Source organism: Neoarius graeffei, chromosome 8 (assembly GCF_027579695.1).
Source record: "Neoarius graeffei isolate fNeoGra1 chromosome 8, fNeoGra1.pri, whole genome shotgun sequence".
Taxonomy (NCBI): Eukaryota; Metazoa; Chordata; class Actinopteri; order Siluriformes; family Ariidae; genus Neoarius; species Neoarius graeffei.
In genome coordinates this window covers 60,234,578-60,257,385 of record NC_083576.1, presented here as the reverse complement: position 1 = coordinate 60,257,385, position 22,808 = coordinate 60,234,578, and the positions used below count along the sequence as shown (strand labels likewise).

General features: G+C 43.5%; 1 protein-coding gene across 1 annotated transcript in view; it reads right to left on the bottom strand.

Annotated features, from left to right (window-relative positions):
* The window catches only part of LOC132890759 (serine/threonine-protein phosphatase 2A 55 kDa regulatory subunit B beta isoform), a 116,349-nt gene extending 95,333 nt beyond the window's left edge, over window positions 1-21,016 (bottom strand). Inside the window, exon 1 of the mRNA XM_060927947.1 lies at window positions 20,630-21,016. Within this exon, the coding sequence (XP_060783930.1) occupies window positions 20,630-20,708 (79 nt within the window). The 5' untranslated portion in view covers window positions 20,709-21,016. The remainder of the gene's footprint in view (window positions 1-20,629) is intronic.
* Between the last annotated feature and the right edge of the window lie 1,792 nt (window positions 21,017-22,808).

Sequence of the window (22,808 nt, the reverse complement as noted above, 5' to 3'; positions counted from 1 at the left end):
CATTCTGAGAAAAACAGAAGAAGTTGACAGAGAGAGAGAAATTTTGTACCCTTGATAACCTGACTGAACCACTAAAGAGCCGACAAACTACAAAAGATTTAAAAAAACAAAGTGTGTGGGCAGGGGCAGAGGTGTCGCATATAATTCTGCTGATTCATACGCTGCTTCTAGTCACTGGTCGAGCAGAGCCCTTCTGCGAGTCGAGTGTTCCCTGGCTACATCGAACAGACAATAAAGCTCCTTATCTCTGAACACTGCTGCTGAGCCTCTCAAACTAAAGCATTTAGAATGAGATTAAATATAGCTAGTCTTGCTGCCTCTCTGCCTCGCTTACTCTCATCTCCTCTGGCGTGTCTCAAAATCACCTGACCTGGGACTCTCACAAAGCAGTGCTTTCACTGTGGATTTTCCTGTCTCATTGCATGCAAAAAAACCCCCCCAACCTTTCAATTTCATAAAAATCAGTGAAATGTAGTTCCCTCTGAAATTTGGTCATTGTGATGTATGTTTATTTCTGCAATATCTCAAAAAAAAAAAACCCAGGCCATTCTGTGGCTGGGAAGTTATTTAATTTGAGGGGATTCCCTTGCAAATCATGTGCATGAAATCGCTCGCTTCGTGCAGTCAAGCAGACAGAGGAAGTCCGTGTGCGCATGCGCAGGATTACCTTTTTCTTCTTCTTTTGGGTTTTACGGCAGCTGGCATCCACAGTGTTGCGTTACTGCCATCTACAGGTTTACCTTGACCGTGCATGGACAGTTCCATCATTCTGTCGCTAAACGAACAGCCAATCACACCGAGGTGCTCGCTGACGGCCGATATTTATTATCCTGCGTTTCCTTTCCTTCGTATATAACAATGTCTTTTCTTCTCACTTTGTTACTGTAGTCATTCTTTCATGTTTCATTTGCACACTCATGATCTCCATTGTTCTCTCCTGTTTCAAATTTGTATCCCACAATGCCTTGCATGAACGGGGAAAGCCCACCACGTCATGCATGACGTAGTATCTTGTATTGGGTCATGGTGAAGCAATAAAAAATAGTGGAGAATTTAGGGCCACATGGCCCTAAATTCATTAATTCTCATCTCATCTCATTATCTGTAGCCGCTTTATCCTGTTCTACAGGGTCGCAGGCAAGCTGGAGCCTATCCCAGCTGACTACGGGCGAAAGGCGGGGTACACCCTGGACAAGTCACCAGGTCATCACAGGGCTGACACATAGACACGGACAACCATTCACACTCACACCTACGGTCAATTTAGAGTCACCAGTTAACCTAACCTGCATGTCTTTGGACTGTGGGGGAAACCGGAGCACCCGGAGGAAACCCACGCGGACACGGGGAGAACATGCAAACTCCGCACAGAAAGGCCCTCGCCGGCCACAGGGCTCGAACCCGGACCTTCTTGCTGTGAGGCAACAGCGCTAACCACTACACCACCGTGCCGCCTCATTAATTGTTCTATTTTTAAAAAACCCTAATAAAATTGGAAGTCTTTGATTTGAATTCAGTCGCTTTCGGGCCACTAAACAAAAATAATTGGGTGTCGGGGAAAATTCTCTTTATGACCTACACTTGAAAAATCTGAAAGGCAGTCTACCTTTAAAAATAATGAAATGAAATGTTTCATCATTAAAAAAAAAATACTATAAACAGCAGGAAGCCATAATAAATGAAAAAGTTAGTATTTGATGCGAGACGACCTATTGCTTTAAAAAAAAAAAAAAAAAAGGTCATCGTCTCTGGTACAATGAGTGCAGTTTTATAAGGAAATGAGCTGTAGGTTTTACAGAACCAGTTACAGTTCTTCTGGACACTTTGACTGTCACACTTGCTTCTTAATTTTTCACCAAAACCCAGCAGCCTTCATTATGTTTTCTTTTTTAATCTAAAAAGTGGTCTCTTGTGTAATATGCTGCTCAGATACAAACTTTTTTTTTTCCTGTGACATTTAATTTTGTGCTGGAAAACAAACGTTTGGAACTCTAAAATATTTTTGTACCAACTCGATAATGTAGAAGTCATAAAACAGAAATCTAGAACAAAGGCCCAATCCCAATTCTAATTTTTACCCCTACCCCTCCCCCTTCCCCTCCGCCTTCCCCTTGGCCCTTCCCCTTGAAACTGAGCTACAAGGGATAGGGCTTGAAATTCAACCCTTACGTATTGGGATAGCCCTTCAACGATCGCATACGTCATCGCGTACCTCCGTCAGCGTTTACGTTAGCAAAACGCGACCAAATGCGTCATTGGCTGCGACCAGCCGCTACAGTCAGAGCCAGAACCAGAAATCTCTGCTGGCAGGGTGTGATTTGTTAACTAACACCACTGAATGGGATATCTTTGGCGCTTCGTGCACCACATCCGACAGAATGAGGTGTCAGAACACTCATGTAAACAATAAAAGCGAGAATAACAGAACAAAACGTACGCAGTAAAAGCAACCGAAAACAATACTCACTCCCAAAGCTTTTTAGCAGCAGCTTGGATTTCAGAAATCGCTGCTCATTCTCAGCTCGAAAGCGAATCAAGCGGCGTGTTTCCTCTGGATAACAACTTAAAACACGTAAATAATGGAGAAAATACATTTATGACAATCTTTCGCTGCAGGAACCGCCATCTTTCTGAAATCCGCATGAAATCTCGCTGAAAATCTCGCTGAAATCCGCATGGCATTGTGGGAAATCACTCAAACCCCTTCGTTCGGAGTCAGCTCCAGGAAAATCTCCGTTTGGAGGGGTACAGAAGCCCTCCCCCTACCCCTCCGCGTTAACTGGGATTGGGATACCCCTACCCCTTCACGTGAACGCGCAAAATGGAGGGGAAGGGCCAAGGGGTTGGTCCAAGGGGTGAAATGGGATTCGGCCAAAGTCTGTATGAAAAAAAAATAGGGTGCCTAAGACTTTTGCACAGTACTGCATCTCAGCAATTCAACAAATATTAATCTGTATAACATCCTCATTCACACCTCCACACATTATAAATTCCTTTGAAATATTAATTAAGTTTTTTGAGTGACCAGTGATTTTAAAAAATGCTAGTTGACATGAATAATATATATGAGTGAATAATATCTATAAATTAGAAATGTGTTTGCACTATTGTGAACGTGTTTCCCATGCAAAGGCTGAGAAAAAGAAAAAAAAAAAAAAAACCTCTAAACTGCAGCCAGACTAAAATGAACTGACTCTTAACTGCATATTACGGGATGACTAAAAATTCACTACATAGTGGCTTATCGCACAAGTCAAGTGTGACAGCCTCTTGGTTTAATTTTGTCTGAGGCCATGACATTATTAATGTCATCCTGTCCCACCAATATCTATGTTCACAAGTTACTACTATCAAGCAGCCACAATGAGAGCTAACAGTATTCGTTAAAAACGAACTTTGAGAGGTTTTGCTTTTTCATCTAGTGTATGATGGTCACTGATGTGCATAATAAAGTTATTTTATTCACATAGCATTATAATTTTGAGTAAATGCTTTGACTGCATCCCAAGTATGTCATTACACAATTGGTGTCATTAGTGTACAGACATAATATTATCTAGTTTGTACTGTGTGGTTTGGGACACAGTCTCAAATTCTAAATGCGTGCACAGTGCTCAGTGGAGGAAGCATGCAAGACAAACCAATTTATGCCGGGATCAGACAACACAATATTTTTGCCTTCGACCATTGTGAGATGGTCACCATGTCAGATTACGCAATCATAGTGCCATAAATTCTTGTTGTGTCTTGGTCGGGAGACGGGCAACACTACAAGATTGGCCCGGACCAATCATCATTCAGGTCCTTGTGTGTCACCGGGGAGGAGGGTCAAGAAATTGTCAATCATGGCTATCGAGGAACATGTCATAGGCATCGTCAAACTAGGTGAGAAAATACAACAAATCCTGACATGCTACGTAAAATTGTCATGGGGCATCCCAGAGGTCACATTGCTGTTCTTTGATTATGTCACACTCCAAGGTCTGTTCCTCATTCCCAATATTCATAATCGGGCCCAGTGCTGGAAATGTTATCGGTCATGACAAAACTGTGTAAAAACAACACTGAATTCATGTAGTCTGATCCCAGCATTATGAAGTGTTCCTCCTCAAGTAGCTTGGAATAGCATTTTTCCACCAGAGAGGGAAACATTAAAAAAATGTATATCCTGCAGCCTTAACCAGTTATTATTCTATCCACACTGACTGGATATGAGCAATCACATGCTCTGATTGGCTACTCTACTACTAAGCTATCAAGCTCATATACCATGAGTAGAGAAAAACAAAATGGCAGAGTGTGCTGCTCAACCAACCGAGGACGAAATAAAAACTCTACTCGAAAACAAAACCCAAAAAATTATCAAGTATTTAAAAGAAACAGAAATAGCTAAAAGAATATAGTCGTGTGTCTCCCCCCCAATATCTCCTGTTCCACACTCCAGTCCAGTCGGTGGCAATAATGCATCTTTAAGTTGGTTTGCCAACAGTCAAAAAAAAAAAAACCTAAAGAAGAAGAAGAAACCCTCCCCCAAAATAAGAAAGCAACAAAATATGGAATGAATCTCTATTTTTTTTCAGGAATTATTATTATAGCATTTTTCACAAATTGCTACTGTCATTTCGCTGGTTTGTTTACATTCTAAGCAGAAATTATTTTGTCGGATGATTTGTATAAAGTTTTTATTTATCGAATTTGCAAAAGCGCTCTGTTTCTCAAAATTCAGTGAATGTGGATGGAATAAAACCAATTCCACTCAATCTCGTCATACATGGCTTATAGCCAACTCAGCACTGCACCTCGTCGGCTATCGGCTCATGTACGGTTCGATTTCGTGGAATAACTTAAATAGCTACTCTACATTGCCCATACGTGTGAATGGTTGGTCCCAAGCCTTTAAAAACGGGACAGCTGCGTCAGGAAGGGCATCCGGCGTAAAACTGTGCTCCGATTAATAGTCAAGCAACCTCAGACACATAAGTGGGACAAGCTGGAAGAAGAAGAAGAAGAAGCCTTAACCAGTTAATCCTTTAGGTCACATGTAACCACTTCCATTTATGATTCTCATGAGCCTTTAAAAACCCTATACTGTAAAATAAAAAAAACAATAGCAAATGATATTGCTCATATCAAAGCCACCAATGATCCTAAGTTAGCCTGCAGCTGTTGGAAACAACGAACACTGAACCATCATTACACAAGTCATCTTTCCTGAATGACAGTTATATTACAAGCACTTCCACCCTGGAAGGTTACTGACCAGAGCTTATACAAGGAAACACACAAATCCACTTTAAGACCTCACAGTGTCCACCATAAAAAACCCTATATTGAGAAAAAAAAAAAAAACTTCTATGGATCCAAGCCTGAACCTTGAAGCACTGGCAGCGCTCTCTCAGCCCTCACTGTTGTGCTTTACTTGCCCAGGTTACTTCAGTAGCATATTAATTTAGGTCAGCTGCCCCACGCTGCTCCCCTTCAAACAGTTCATTCACTTCCTGTGAAGAAAAACCAAAAGCACACTTCATTACCCAGCTGAATGGGAAGGCAGACCTGCTCTGGTTCTCCCTTAAAACTGGACATATGACCATCTGTAACATAGCTTACTGTCCATCATCCAGTTCTACAGACTGGTAGAAACCACATTTTGTTGGCAAGGTTTAGGTCCCACTTGTCCCCTTAGAGACACTGTAAATCAATACAAAGCTATTCTGACTAATGGTCTATTCTAGGATGCCCCTATCCACAGGGCACGATGGCTGAATGATTTGATGTTTGGTACTTTAGCCTTCACCAGATAGAGCTCAACCCAACTGAACACATATGGAACATAATGAGGTGGCGTGTTAGACAGCGCTCTCCTGCACCATCACCAAAACAATACATTTGGAAGAATGAGTCTCTCCAGTACAGTTCGACAGACTCGACTGAAGCTCTCCTGATGTCCTAAAACCTTACTAAAGCATGTTTTGTTGGCTTTTCTTTTAATTTGTCAACCATCTCAGCACCTGGTTTGCTCGTACGCACACTCGCTAATGATTTCTGCTCATTATTTTTCCTTGCATGATGTTGCTTGTGCCTACTGTGGAGCTTGGCGACAAACTGTGACATACTGAAACTGTGGGTCAGCTATACTTTGGGTTTATTAGTCCCCTGATGAGACATGTTCTGGTGTACTTCTAATGACAGACCAGATTAAATTAAGTAAGCAGTGTTGTGCAGTTTCCACCAGGATAATCAAGATTCATGGGGAAAAAAAAAATGTGTTAAATGCACCCGAGAAACTGCAGATTTAAAGTGCCAGTTACCAGCCGGCTGATTCAGGTATGAATCACAGTACAAAGGCTTCTCTGCTTCAAAATAAACTCACTGGCATGTTTATGTGAGACCCAGGGGGCAAACAGAGGACAAAGAAAGACTCGTAGCTACTATTCAGCAATACAATAAATACCCTGCCCCTGAGCACAGCACCGAAAACAATGTGCAAGTCAATAACCACACAACAGCTGGACATTAGAGTCAACAGGAGTCATTTCAATTTGACCTCTTTATGGTCTTTATAGTCAGGCCCATAGGTTGTTTGGTAATGCCTCGAACCAAGACGATCACATTGCATCCCCAAAGAAAGAAAGTAATTGTAACACCAACTTTGCAGCATAATACAGGACTACAGAAAACCTTAGTTGAGACAGCGCAAACCCCCAAAGCATGCACGGTCACATGTTTTTGTAACAAGTCATCTGTTTCCATTCTGCTTCAAGCCAGAGTGGGACAGGAAGCAGAATGGAAACAACTGTGAGACTTCATACACACAACAAGTACAACTGTGTGACATGCACAATGGAGGTACAGTAAGAACAGGGACTTCAATCTCGACAGTATCATTGCAAAAAGGTGAATGTTGCTGGGCAACGAGAGTAATTATTTTTCCTCTGCCATTATTATTATTACATACACTCACCGGCCACTTTATTAGATACATCCATACACCTGCTGTTTTATGCAGTTGTCTCCCATATGGAAAAGAAATAGAAGAAACTTATTAAAAAATATATAACTTTCCATCACCTTCAGTTTATGTTTCATGTATTGCGCATCATATAAAGAATATGGGGCGGCACGGTGGTGTAGTGGTTAGCACTGTCGCCTCACAGCAAGAAGGTCCGGGTTCGAGCCCCGTGGCCGGCGAGGGCCTTTCTGTGCGGAGTTTGCATGTTCTCCCCGTGTCCGCGTGGGTTTCCTCCGGGTGCTCCGGTTTCCCCCACAGTCCAAAGACATGCAGGTTAGGTTAACTGGTGACTCTAAATTGACCGTAGGTGTGAATGCGAGTGTGAATGGTTGTCTGTGTCTATGTGTCAGCCCTGTGATGACCTGGCGACTTGTCCAGGGTGTACCCCGCCTTTCGCCCGTAGTCAGCTGGGATAGGCTCCAGCTTGCCTGCGACCCTGTAGAAGGATAAAGCGGCTAGAGATAATGAGATGAGATAAAGAATATGATTTACTCCTGAAAGTGGCCACTTTTGCATTACTGTCATATATTGTTCTGATAAATACGCAAATCATACAAGTTTCATTTTGTTCAAATTTACTAAGGATCTTATATCTGGTTTCAATGTTGTATGCTTTACACTACCGTTCAAAAGTTTGGGGTCACCCAGACAATTTTGTGTTTTCCATGAAAAGTCACACCATAAGTTGTAAAATGAATAGAAAATATAGTCAAGACATTTTTCTGGCCATTTTGAGCATTTAATCGACCCCACAAATGTGATGCTCCAGAAACTCAATGTGCTCAAAGGAAGGTCAGTTTTATAGCTTCTCTAAAGAGCTCAACTGTTTTCAGCTGTGCTAACATGATTGTACAAGGGTTTTCTAATCGTCCATTAGCCTTCTGAGGCAATGAGCAAACACATTGTACCATTAGAACACTGGAGTGAGAGTTGCTGGAAATGGGCCTCTATACACCTATGGAGATATTGCACCAAAAACCAGACATTTGCAGCTAGAATAGTCATTTACCACATTAGCAATGTATGGAGTGTATTTCTGATTAGTTTAAAGTGATCTTCATTGAAAAGAACAGTGTTTTTCTTTCAAAAATAAGGACATTTCAAAGTGACCCCAAACTTTTGAACGGTAGTGTACATACAAGTTTCAGACAAAGGTCATACAAATTTTATAAGATTTATCTACATCTTTTCCATATGGGCTAATCCAGAAGTTCTCAACCTTTTCTGCTTCTAGGCCCACCTATTCAGACTTGAAACAAGATCCCCAATTATTTTGGCTCCTCTATTCTATTAGAATCTAATAATCTATTGTAAAGTGTATTAATGGGATGCAGCATCACTCCCTGTTACAGATGGGAGCCTAGGAATTAAATAAACGCAATAAAAAACAAACTGTTTTTAATTGTAGGTGTTGTATTTAAAACTGTATGGATGTGCCAGAAGCCAAACCATGCGTGCAGGGCATTCTCAGTCAAAAGGGATTAATGATCCAAAAGTGGAGTCTGGTCCATTAACACAAGAACTTATTGCCATGTTTGTGTACAGCAAACAAGCAAGTGATTAAAACCAAGAAGTACACTCAAAAGAAGTGGGTACAGAAACCACTCGATGGGATTAGATCCTTACACTAGCATGTAAAGAAGGATTTTTCCTATGAAATAAAAAAAATTACTAGCTAAATTTGATGTTAGAATAAATTTTAATCTGATTGTAGCTGTAACTACATACAAAGACAATAGTTATACATACTATTAATTAACTTACTGTGAAGATAATTAACATAAATTTCAAGTTTTTTTTTCAAGATTGTGTATATTTTTAGGCTTTTGTATTTGTAATCAGCTCTACTGATCAACTTATTGTGTTAAAATAAAGTTATTCATTCATTCATTCATTCATTCATTCGGAGTTGGAAAATTATCCATCCATTGAGTTCCCCAACATCTCAAACTACCTGGTGCTGCAGACATCGTTCTACACGGACACACAGATGAAAACCTGGAAGAGCATGGAGGCGTACAACTTTTTATATGTGGCTGGGTTAAAGATCTGGGGATCAGGACACTACAAGATAAATGCTGTATCGTTTTTGACTGGGTAAGGAGGAATTTTGGGGCTTTTTGTACGCGTCTTTGAGATGTTTGTCTTTATGTCTGTCCCTCTGAGTTGCATGTCAGTCCTGGGATCGAGATGCTGACCTCTTCTGCTCCTCAGACCTGCCTGATCCATCCTGATGCCCTGTGTCTGGTTGGAGTCTCATCGCATTGATCCTGTGGAGGACGGCCCCATGTGGACAGTTGGGGGTCGCGCCTGGAGGACACTCTGGACTCTTGCAGTGGTGCTTTTGCGGCTGGGGACTGCAGTTGACTTGCTGACTTTGGGACTGCAGTTGTTGTGAACGGTTTTGCGCTCGGGTTTCCGTCGGTGGGGGTTTTATAGCATCAACGAAGCTGACTTTATGTTAGGACTGTTAATGTTATAGTCATGTTGTCTGTTGTTGCCCAAATGAGGATGGGTTCCCTTTTGAGTCTGGCTCCTCTCGAGGTTTCTTCCTCATGTCATCTGAGGGAGTTTTTCCTTGCCACTGTTGCCACAGGCTTGCTCATTGGGGATAGATTAGGGATAAAATTAGCGCATATTTTAATTCGTTCAAATTCTGTAAAGCTGCTTTGCGACAATGTTTATTGTTAAAAGCGCTATACAAATAAACTTGACTTGATGTTTGCTAGGACATTACAAGTTTTAGTATCGGGTGTAAACAAACCACAGCCACTTGATTCTCATTCCTCCCTGCTCTTCTCTTCCAGGTAAATCATGCAGGCATCACAGATAATTTACCCACAAATGTATTGTGTGTGTGTGTGTGTGTGTGTGTGTGTGTGTGTGTGTGTGTGTGCATACGCATGGGTTAAATGCAGAGGAAAAATGTGACAAAAACAAAGGCTTGTTCTTCTTAAATTTACCCACAAATGTATTTATTCCATTTGAAAAGTGTATGGCAAGCCAGCTACTGGATTTGGGACACCAAGACATCCTGAACTATTTAGTATTTGGCTTCAAACTTGAAAAAAATTCACACCCCACTAGATGGCGCATGGGGAAAATTGTGTGATCTTTGAGACTTTCACTGTGACATTGAGGGACTTGTATCGCTTATGCTCCACACAATGAATTTGTCATAATTCATTACAAAGGAACAACGGATGAAGGACTTTCCAATGACGGAAAACTTAACAGAACAGCATTACCTCTGACTGTTACAAAGTACCGATACTTTCAATAAATGTTAAATAAAAATATTTCTTACAAAAGGCTTCAGCAACTAATGTTTTTATTTTTATGCCTCCGCCACCGTAAGGTGCAGGAGGCATTATGTTTTCGGGTTGTCCGTCTGTCCGTTCGTCCGTGCGTGCGTCCGTCCCGCAACCTTGTGAACGCGGTATCTCAAAGGCTAATGAAAGGAATTTCACCAAACTTTCAGCATTTGTGTGCTTTGGGACAAACATGAACTGATTATATTTTGAGATCAAAAGGTCTAAGGTCAAGGTCACTGTGAGGTCAAATGTCTGTCCGGAAACCTTGTGAACACAATATCTCCAAGGCAGATGAAAGGAATTTCACCAAACTTTCACCATTTGTGCATTTGGGGACAAAGATAAACTGATTAGATTATGAGATCAAAAGGTCTAAGGTCAAGGTCACTGTGAGGTCAAATGTCCATCCCCAAATCACAACTTAATAAAGCGTGTAGTCTACCGGGCAGAGGCATCCCCATCGACGCCGCTGGCATTGAGTTCTATCTAGTTAATTATTGTTTTCATCCATGTATTATTAGGCTTTGAGTATGTGAATGGGCTGTTACTATAGAAACCACAATTTACTAAAATGAAAGCATTAATATAAATTTGTGAATGGAATTACAGCCAGAACTACTTTCAGAGCTGCTCTTATAGAAAATTAATCAACACAATCTGACCAATCAGAATTGAGAATTCAACAGTGCTGTGGTATCTCATCTCATCTCAGCTCATTATCTCTAGCCGCTTTATCCTTCTACAGGGTCGCAGGCAAGCTGGAGCCTATCCCAGCTGACTATGGGCGAAAGGCGGGGTACACCCTGGACAAGTCGCCAGGTCATCACAGGGCTGACACAGACAACCATTCACACTCACATTCACACCTATGGTCAATTTTAGTCACCAGTTAACCTAACCTGCATGTCTTTGGACTGTGGGGGAAACCGGAGCACCCGGAGGAAACCCACGCGGACACGGGGAGAACATGCAAACTCCACACAGAAAGGCCCTCGCCGGCCCCGGGGCTCGAACCCAGGACCTTCTTGCTGTGAGGCGACAGCGCTAACCACTACACCACCGTGCCGCCCAGTGCTGTGGTATAAAAAAAGGTAATAATAATAATAATAATAATAAACAAGTGTTGCCAGGCAAAACAAACCCACCCGGCAGCAGTTATGATGAATATGAAGGAAGATATCTTGAAAAAAAAAAAAATAGGTACCCTATGGGTACATGTGGCTACTGCTTATAAATAAAATTGTTTTCTGATACCATGTCCATACAGTAAATATAGCATATATATTTACTCTATGAGGCAGTAGCCACAAAAATTAAGCATAATCCAAAAATGAACAATTTAAAAAAATAAATAAATAAATCACAGAAGTAAAATATACCAAGTGTCTGTACTTTATATTATTCTACTCTTACCTCTTACAATTTTTGAAACTGAAACCTCTGAACTGAGGCTGACATACACATGCTGTCGCCATGACCGAAACTCTTATTTCCTGGAAATGGCCCGGCTCTAGAGCTCAGTGGAACACACTTTCCCTCTGTAATAAGCATAAATATGTCTGAAAGCGATTTCTTTAGTCTAGTCCATTTATTTCGAATGGTGAACCGAATTGTATACACTCACCGGCCATTTTAATCGAAACACGTGTATGCACATGCGCAGTGCACGATTGTTACACTTACATTCTTATAGGACGATGACATAGTGGCTAGTGCCTCTATATGAGGCAGTAGCCACAACAAAAATGATTTTGACCTTTTTGGTGACCTTCCCCGGATGACCCTCAAAATGTTAGAGGTCCTATTTGAGACCAACGCCCATCTATCCTGAAAGTTTCATGACGATCGATCCAGCCACATTCCTGTAATATTGTTAACAAAAAAACAAAGAAACCTGACCGAAAACAATACCTCACCCCCAGGTGGACTCCGTCCCGGGCGAGGTAATAATACAACCCAAATTCCAAAAAAGTTGGGATGCTGTGTAAACTGTAAATAAAAACAGAATGTGATAATTTGCAAATCATGGAAACCCTATATTTAATTGAAAATAGTACAAATACAACATATCAAATGTTGAAATGGAGAAATGTTATTGTTTTTTTTTTAAATATATGCTCATTTTCAATTTGATGTCAGCAACATGTTTCAGAAAAGTTGGGACAGGGGCAGCAAAAGACTGAAAAAGTTGTGTAGTGCTAAAAAAAAAAAAAAAAGCTAATTTTGTTAATTGGCGACAGGTCAGTAACATGATCGGGGATAAAAAGAGCATCCCAGAGAGGCTGAGTCTCTCAGAAGTAAAGACGGGGAGGGGTTCACCGCTCTGTGAAGGACTGCATGGGCAAACAGTGCAACAATTTAAGAATAACGTTCCTCAATGTAAAATTGCAAAGAATTTTGGGATCACATCATCTATGGTACATATAAAAGATTAAAAGATTCAGAGAATCTGGAGAAATCTCAGTATGCAAGAGACAAGGCTGAAAACTGATATTGGATGACTGATCTTCAGGCCCTGTTTTTATTTACTGTTTTATTGTTACTGTTTTATTGTTTTTATTCTGTTTTAGGGACTTTACCATTTGGTGCAACAGGAACCATCTGCAGCTCAACACCTCGAAGACCAAGGAGCTGGTCAACTGACTTTGGGAGGTCCAGACCAAGGTCACGACCAGTTCTGATCGAGGGAGTCGAGGTGGAGGCTGTCGATTCCTACAAGTACCTCAGGCTGTGGCTGGACAGCAAGCTGGACTGGACTTGCAACACCAACCACCTGTACAGGAAGGGACAGAGCAGGCTGTACTTCCTGAAGAGGCTGTGGTCCTTTAACATCTGCAGGAAACTCCTGTGGATGTTCTATCAGTCTGTGGTCGCCAGTGTCCTGTTTTACACCGTGGTGTGCTGGGGGGGGCAGCACATCCAAGGAGGACACATCCAGGCTGGACAAACTGATCAGGCGGGCCAGCTCTGTGGTCGGCATGAAGCTGGACTCTCTGGTGACGGTGGCAGAGAAGAGGTCTATGGACAAACTATTGAACATAATGGACGATGCCAGTCACCCTCTGCACACCGTCATCAGCAACCAGAGGAGCCTGTTCAGTGAAAGAATGCTCCTTCCCAAGTGCAGGACGAACAGACTCAAAAACTCCTTTGTCCCTCACGCCATCAGACTGTACAACTCCTCTCTGGGGGGGAGGAGGGGTAACAGGAGGACAGAGGGCGGGAAGGAGCAGCAGCCTAGCCTGACAATAAACAATACCAGACAATGTGCAATATAATGTGCAATATAAGGTGCAATACCTCTTCCGTTGGCCCTTTTTTTCCTCCCCTCTTCCCCATATCTTATTCTTTTTTATATTTGTATATGCAAATACCTAATTGTGGCAGCGGGGCCGTGGTCAAGCATCGGTCTGTGACCGGAGGGCGGAGTCAGGGAAGGTAAGTGGCAGAATCACTACACCTGATGTCAATTAACCTGTGTTTGTGTGTCTTCCCAGTGATCACGCCCTATATAAGGAGAGAGAGAGCAGAGGAAGGGAGCTCTCTCCCCAACCAGACGGCTGATGTGTATGTGTGCGTGTGTCTGAGAGAGTGAAACGCTGAAAAGTGTTGCAATAAAGAGTTTTTGGAAAACTCAGTTCTGGCCTGCCGTACTTCTGTGCTCCACCCACCCACGCAAAGTTCTACAGTGGTGCCGAAACCCGGAAAGGAGCACAGAGGAGAACAGCCCCATGGAGTCCTCCCCCCCCGCAGACCTAATCCATGCCCTCGCCACGGCCCAACAGAGCCAGCACCAGGCGCTGGTCGCCCTCCGAAAGGAGCAAGAACAACGGTTCGAGGCCCTGGTGCTGGCGCAACAGGAAGATCGTCAGGCGTTTCGGCACCACTGTAGAACTTTGCGCGGGTGGGTGAAGCACAGAAGTACGGCAGGCCAGAACTGAGTTTTCCAAAAACTCTATTGCAACACTTTTCAGCGTTTCACTCTCCCAGACACTCAGACACACGCGCACGCGCACACACATCAGCCGTCTGGTTGGGGAGAGAGCTCCCTTCCGCTGCTCTCTCTCTCCTTATATAGGGCGTGGTCGCTGGGAAGACACACAAACACAGGTTAATTGACATCAGGTGTAGTGATTCTGCCACTTACCTTCCCTGACTCCGCCCTCCGGTCACAGACTGACGCTTGACCACACCCCCACTGCCACACTAATTTAATTTATCTAGAAGTTTTTCTCCATTTCTATTCTCTGTTTATCCTGTAATGATGCTACTGGAATTTTAATTTCCCTGAGGGAACCCGCCCAAAGGGATCAATAAAGTTCTATCTAATCTAATCTAATCTATATTTACAGTTTACACAGTGTCCCAAGGGCGGCACGGTGGTGTAGTGCTTAGCGCTGTCGCCTCACAGCAAGAAGGTTCGGGTTCGAGCCCCGTGGCCGGCGAGGGCCTTTCTGTGCGGAGTTTGCATGTTCTCCCCGTGTCCACGTGGGTTTCCTCCGGGTGCTCCGGTTTCCCCCACAGTCCAAAGACATGCAGGTTAGGTTAACTGGTGACTCTAAATTGACCGTAGGTGTGAATGTGAGTGTGAATGGTTGTCTGTGTCTATGTGTCAGCCCTGTGATGACCTGGCGACTTGTCCAGGGTGTACCCTGCCTTTCGCCCGTAGTCAGCTGGGATAGGCTCCAGCTTGCCTGCGACCCTGTAGAACAGGATAATGGACCCTGTAGAACGGCTACAGATAATGAGATGAGATAATGCCAAAAACAGGCCTAATTAACTGACTTACTAACAATCTCTACTTGACTCATTCATTCATTTGGCTTCTGCTCTTCCTGGTGGATGTTGCAGTGGTAGCAAGCTGAGAAGGTCAGCCCAGACTTCTCTATCCCTGGTCACCACCTGTAGCTCCTCGTTGGGAATCCCCAGATGTTCCCTGGCCAACTATGAGATATGATCTCTCCATCTGGTCCTGGGTATTCCCCGGGAATCTCTATCCAGTGAGCTGTGCCTGATTCAGCTCCTTGTAAAGTGTCCCTACAATCTCCTCTCTCCTGCTCCTCTCAAAAATTTGCTCCTCTCAACTCTACTCTGATTGCCAAGCTCCTCACCCAATCCTATCACAGGAAGCTCATTTCCACTGCCTGTTCTCACACCCTTATTCTTTTGCTCACTACACACAGCTCGTGGCTATAGTTGAGGACGGGGACATGCTGTAGATTGACTGGTAAACTGGGAGGTTCGTCCACAAACTGAGTTCCACTACAAACCAGTACAGTGTCTGTAACACTGCTGCTGCTGTCCTGATCCATTTATCAATCTCACATGCTATTTTTCCATCCCTCATGATCCCAAGATACTCAAATGTCTCCCCCAGAGGTAAGGTGGAGTAGTTTAAGTACTGAACTGAACTCTACTTGAGTGAAGGTCACTAACACTGCAAACTGTTTACAGATCAAATCTATCTTTAGCTGAACCATACATCTTTGGTTGTAAAATTATGCCCTGGGCATCCTAGGACATTGTAGACCATATGTCTTGGGTTTGCTGTAAAACTTCTCTCTAATGCAAAATAGAAGCAACATATAGACATCAACAAACTCAAACATATGAATTTGTTGCTATATTTGGCAAATTTTAGACTTTAAGTTAAAAAAAATATCTTCGCGACAAATCTAGCGACTTTTTCAGCACACGTTAGTGACTGTCTTGCCCTCGATATGGCTCTCCAGCTCCCACACAGCCGCTGTTATATGAATTTAGAAAGCAGGTTCACTTGACTCAACATCAGTATGTAACGCCTGACTGTACTGCGCTTGCAACCAATCACTGATCACCACTCTTTGTCCTGCCCTCTCATTTCTTTTGTTCTTCATTTTAAACTCTTTTTGGAGATATTACATTTTAGCATAAATACGCAGGTGATTACAGGAAATCACGCATGCTGATTGGTCAAAAATCCTGACTATTTCTCGATAATCACCTTGAGCAACTCGGCAAAATGGCGGCCAATCGCTTTGTCACTGTAAGTGAGGAAGAATTACAAATTATGAAAGAAAATGCTTATCCTAAAAGGACTAAAGATGCTACGAAGTTTGGTCTAAAACTATTCAAAGGTAAGGTGGAATTGTGATTTATTTTATCGATTTCAAAACAAAGTATTTTATGTGAGTTGGCATAGATAAGTGACGCAAGTCTGCGCCACGCCGTTATTACATTTGCATGCTGCTTTTGAAGTTTGAAATAAATTCAGTTTTTCGGATATGATTTTTAAAAATAACCACCAGTGTATTTATCCTAAAATAATTATCTGCCTCAGGCTCAGTGAATATCAGCAATTATTATACATGTAGGACACTTTTTTGATGATTTAAAAACATGTATTCTATTCCCTTCTAGCGGGTTTCATTCGTCTGGTTTGACAGCATGCAATATTGTTAGCATATCGCTTATCCTATGTGTATTACGTCACTCTACCCATAAGCGTTCAATATGGTTTACGATATTGCATGGTTGTCAAGACAACATGACGTCACACATCCGAGCTGATGCAAATGTAAACAAACATGGCTGCCCGGTTTGCTTCGTTAAATGCTGAAGATTTTGAGAGAATTTTGAAAGACAAAGACGCGTTGAACACCAGAAAGGCTACCAAAACTTCATTAGATCATTAGAATCTTGTTCCATCAAACGTGTATGTATAATAATAATAATAATAATAATAATAATAATAAACAATATTGGCTGGCTTTTTTTTGTGGTATATCAGATATATTCCATTCAGCTAGCATGATAGTGAACTTGTCTTCGACTCGTTCAATATCATACTACCTGAATGGAATATATCTGATATACCATGAAAAAAAGCCAGCCAATATTATTTAAATAACCTCAACTTCGTCTTGGTTATTATTCACCGATATTCACTTCGCCTTCTGGGAATAATTGTGAATTATAAGTACTAGAAGTGAGTAAACGTTTTCCTTCATGCCGACTCATTGTCACTGCTTCTTTTTGTCTGCATTCTTGATAGGAACTTTAGTATCCTGTAGCAAAAGGTTTCTTTCATGGTGCCATGACCAAAGATGACTTCTTTCTAGGCTATAAGAAAAAACAATGTATAATTTTCAATTCTGATAAAATTCTATTCTATTATATTCTTAAAAGGAGAACTGAAGTCATTTTTAAACTTGCTTTATTTCTTAATTAACGCGTTATTCAATTACGTTTTCGGTTTTAGTAACCTTATATCGTGACTCGTATTGGCAACTAATTGCAATTAAATATTATACTTATCGGCCTATTCGGTTTTTAGCCATGTTGAATTTAGTTTGTTTGGTTCACGGCAGGCGTTGCTTATCCGCGCGATCTTCACGATACTTGTGCGAGACTTCGAAACGTGAAGTGTCAGCCAGGTGTCAGTGCCGCCATTTTGAAAACTGTTTTCCAAATGAAATCTTGCACAAAAACGAGTTTAAATGACGATTACTGACTACTTTTTTCAAACTTTCCTGATTGCTATCAGAACAAACAAAACTTCCGGCTTGATTACATCAGCATTTGAAAGAGGGCGCGCGCGTCTTTTGACAACCCGTGTCTGAAATCGCTCCCTACTCACCATATAGGGCACTACATAGTGGGGACGCCATTTTGTAGTGCTGTCCAAAACGATAGTGAGGATTATTTACACCTTATACTGTATAGTGCACTCAAAAGTATCCTACAATGTATCACGAAAAGCAGTGTACAACGACGATCACCAACCAAAGCAATATCCCATCATGCATTGCAGTCGTACTGAAAGAAATCAAATTAAAAGTCTCAAATTTGATTTAATAAAAGGCAACAGGAAAGAAGAAAGTATTCAGCCTTGATTTTTTAAAAAAACTGAAAATGCAGGTACTTTGTATTGATTAATGTGGGAAATGCGCTCAGTATAATATGGATTTATCACAAAAATACATGCATGAATTTATCATTTTGAAAACCCACCAGCCGACTGATCTGGCACGTTTTAATTGTGTAACAGTAATGATGTAAATACCAGTGTGACAGACTAGTGTCTGAAAGCGTTTTTTCATTTTACCAATGAGCTCGCTATATAGTCCATACATCCATTATTCGTAACCGCTTATCCTCTGTAGGGTCGCAGGCAAGCTGGAGCCTATCCCAGCTGACTATGGGCAAGAGGCGGGGTACACCCTGGACAAGTTGCCAGGTCATCACAGGGCTGACACATAGACACAGACAACCATTCACACTCACATTCACACCTATGGTCAATTTATAGCCACCAATTAGCCTAACCTGCATGTCTTTGGACTGTGTGGGAAACCGGAGCACCCGGAGGAAACCCATGCAGACACGGAAAGAACATGCAAACTCCACACAGAAAGGCCCTCGCCGGCAGAACCCAGGACCTTCTTGCTGTGAGGCGACAGTGTTAACCACTACACCACCGTCCTCTATATAGTAGTTCTCTATATAGGGAGTAGGGAGTAGTGAACGAGTGAGTGATTTCGGACACAGGGAACGTTAGCCGATGTTGGTCAGTTTGATTTCCGCTGTATGTTTTACTTCCATCCTACGATGTCTCGCACAGGTCTCAATGAATCTCGTTTACAACCATTGTTTATATATTAATTTATTACATAGATATATTACACAGCATATTTCAAACACTCATAACTTGCTATAGCAGTGACAAAATCCATCCATCCATTCTTGCTGTGAGGCGACAGTGCTAACCACTACACCACTGTGCTGCCATCGTCCTCTATATAGTAATTCCCTATACTGTATAGGGAGTAGGGAGTAGTAAACGAGTGAGTGATTTCAGACACAGGAAACGTTAGCAGATTTTGGTCACTTTGATTTCTGCTGTACGTTTTATTTCTGTCCTACAATGTCTCGCACAGATCTCAACGAATGGACTGATATATCCATCCATCCATTATCTGTAGCCACTTATCCTGTTCTACAGGGTCGCAGGCAAGCTGGAGCCTATCCCAGCTGACTACGGGTGAGAGGTGGGATACACCCTGGACAAGTCGCCAGGTCATCACAGGGTTGACACAGAGACAAACAACCATTCACACACCTTCACATTCACGGTCAATTTAGAGCCACCAATTAGCCTAACCTGCATGCCTTTGGACCGTGGGGGAAACAAGAGCACCCGCACACAGACACGAGGAGAGCATGCAAACTCAACACAGAAAGGCCCTCGCTGGCTCAAACCCAGGACCTTCTTGCTGTGAGGAGACAGTGCTAACCACTTCACCACCGTGCCGCCCGGACTGATATATCTCATCTCATCTCATTATCTCTAGCCGCTTTATCCTGTTCTACAGGCAAGCTGGAGCTTATCCCAGCTGTCTACGGGCAAAAGGCGGGGTACACCCTGGACAAGTCGCCAAGTCATCACAGGGCTGACACATAGACACAGACAACCGTTCACACTCACGGTCAATTTAGAGTCACCAGTTAACCTAACCTGCATGTCTTTGGACTGTCGGGGAAACAAGAGCGCCTGCACACGGACACGGACACGAGGAGAGCATGCAAACTCAACACAGAAAGGCCCTCACCGGCTTGAACCCAGGACCTTCTTGCTGTGAGGCGACAGTGCTAATCACTTCACCACCGTGCCACCCGGACTGATATATTACATAGCATATTTCAAACATTCATAACTTGTGACAAAATAGCGATCAAAAATACGTTCCTGTATTTAATAAAAATGAGATAAATAGAGGGCGGCACGGTGGTGTAGTGGTTAGCACTGTCGCCTCACAGCAAGAAGGTCCGGGTTCGAGCCCCGTGGCCGGCGAGGGCCTTTCTGTGCGGAGTTTGCATGTTCTCCCCGTGTCCGCGTGGGTTTCCTCCGGGTGCTCCGGTTTCCCCCACAGTCCAAAGACATGCAGGTTAGGTTAACTGGTGACTCTAAATTGACCGTAGGTGTGAATGGTTGTCTGTGTCTATGTGTCAGCCCTGTGATGACCTGGCGACTTGTCCAGGGTGTACCCCGCCTTTCGCCTGTAGTCAGCTGGGATAGGCTCCAGCTCGCCCGCGACCCTGTAGAACAGGATAAAGCGGCTACGGATAATGAGATGAGATGAAAAAAAAAATTTTTTTTTGCCTTCAGTTCTCCTTTAAGTGAACATCTTGCTTCTTCAGGCAATTTGATAAGCCACTCGTATGCAAATTAGTCGGTGACGTCACCTAGCGACTGTTTGAGCTGGCTTTAGCTACTTTCCCCTGAAAAGAGTTGCGCGCGCGGACGCGCGCAGGCGCACTATCTTACCTTCGGCGTGGCAGGTGGAGGAAAGGAGGATGCTCGGAGGTCGGAAGATGTAAGGCAGGTAACGGGAGAAACATTTCATCTTTCCCCGGCTGGTTTCCGCTGTCTCAGGGCCGGCTCGTCCCGCTGCGTGCTCCACATGAGCCGCGCTGGCGCTGTGTGTTTACACGAGCAGACATGGAGGAAACCGGGCTCGGAGTTTATGAAGCGTCGCTCGTGCAGTTAACGGAAGTGTGAACGGCTGAGGCTTCGTGTGTGTGTGTGTTTCCTCCTCTCCTCTCCTCTCCTCTCCTCCCTTCTCCGGTCTGGAGGTTGGACTGTTTACCGAGTTTCAGGGGAGGGGCAGTTCAGGGGTTAGAGTTAATGTTGAGACGTAGGGCATGAGTTTGTGACCCATGACACAGCATGTAACCAGACTGCCCCCTCACACCCCGGGGTAAACAGTGCCCACAGCTATATCGCCATACATACAGAATCACTTCCGGTCTGTGTTAGCTTATTATCTCTGTTCAGAAATATCCAGACGTGTAGCTCGAAGCTCGCTTTAAAACACAGACCGTTATAAGTGTCGTTTATAATCGGAAATTAAATATAAAATGCCTCAAAGTTCTCCCAATTAAATTCAGTGCAGTGAATGGCGCCATCTAGTGGTTAGTTTTCATACACAGGTGGTGTTTTAACCCCGTGTGGCTAACAGGCTGTTTATAATAACGAGAAAGTCTCATCTCATTATCTCTAGCCGCTTTATCCTTCTACAGGGTCGCAGGCAAGCTGGAGCCTATCCCAGCTGACTACAGTCGCCAGGTCATCACAGGGCTGACACATATGCCGCTTTTCCACTACAAACGCGGCTGAGCCGTGCCGTGCTGAGTGGGGCTGTTGGAGTTGCATTTCGACTACAACCGCGCTGAACCGTGCTGGCTGGAAGTGGGTGGACACATTGGGTGGAGTTAGCGAAAGTGGGTGGACGTCACGTGATGTCGTTAAGCAGCGCAAACAGTGACATCAGTGATCTTTTAAGCGGTAGTCTCACGACCCGGATAGTAAACAATAAACATGGCGTCGTTAGTGTTGCTGGTCTTGGTGCTGTGGCTTGTTGTCACCGACAACGCCAACAGATACTGGCAAGAGCGTATAGATGAGGCGAGGCGCATAAGGCTTCAGAAATTCTCGTAATTCGTAATTCTTCTTCTTCCGGGTTTACGGTGTTTACAGATCCCAGCGTGCTCGCGGGGCGTGTGTGGGCATGTGAGGACACTCCTCCTCACCAATCAGTGCACAGGGGAGTGTCTGCTCACGCCCCCAGCCTCACTCGGCTCGGTTTGGCTCACTTCAGCCCCACTCCAAAACGGTGCGAGTTTTAGGGGCTAAGCAGGGCTGAAGCGAGCCGAGTCGTGCCGTTCTTTGGTAGTCGAAACGCGAGCCGTGTCGGGCTGAAGCGGGCTGAAAAAGGGTAGTGGAAAAGGGCCAATAGACACAGACAACCATTCACACTCACATTCACACCTACGGTCAATTTAGAGTCACCAGTTAATCTAACCTGCATGTCTTTGGACTGTGGGGGAAACCGGAGCACCCGGAGGAAACCCACGCAGACAACATGCAAACTCCGCACAGAAAGGCCCTCGCCGGCCACAGGGCTTGAACCCGGACCTTCTTGCTGTGAGGCGACAGCGCTAACCACTACACCACCGTGCCGCCCCTAACTAATAATAATGACTTCATTTTCTGACTTAATGTCCCATTACTATGAGAATTTAAAGTGCGTAAATTCAGGAGCAAGATCAGTATAATTCTCCTATTTTATATTAAACTTTGGTCAAATATTTGTCACATTTTGTGCAATTTTTTTTTACCTTGCGCAACACCAGTTGAAATCAAGCCATTTGAGGCGGATTGGTCTGCCTCTAAAAAAAACTTGGCATTTGAATTTCCTGGGAAACATTGATTTTCAGGCGGCACGGTGGTATAGTGGTTAGCACTGTCGCCTCACAGCAAGAAAGTCCAGGTTCGAGCCCCGTGGCCAGGCAGAGTTTGCATGTTCGTGTGAATGGTTGTCTGTGTCAGCCCTGTGATGACCTGGCGACTTGTCCAGGGTGTACCCCGCCTTTCGCCCGTAGTCAGCTGGGATAGGCTCCAGCTTGCCTGCGACCCTGTAGAACAGGATAAAGCGGCTACAGAT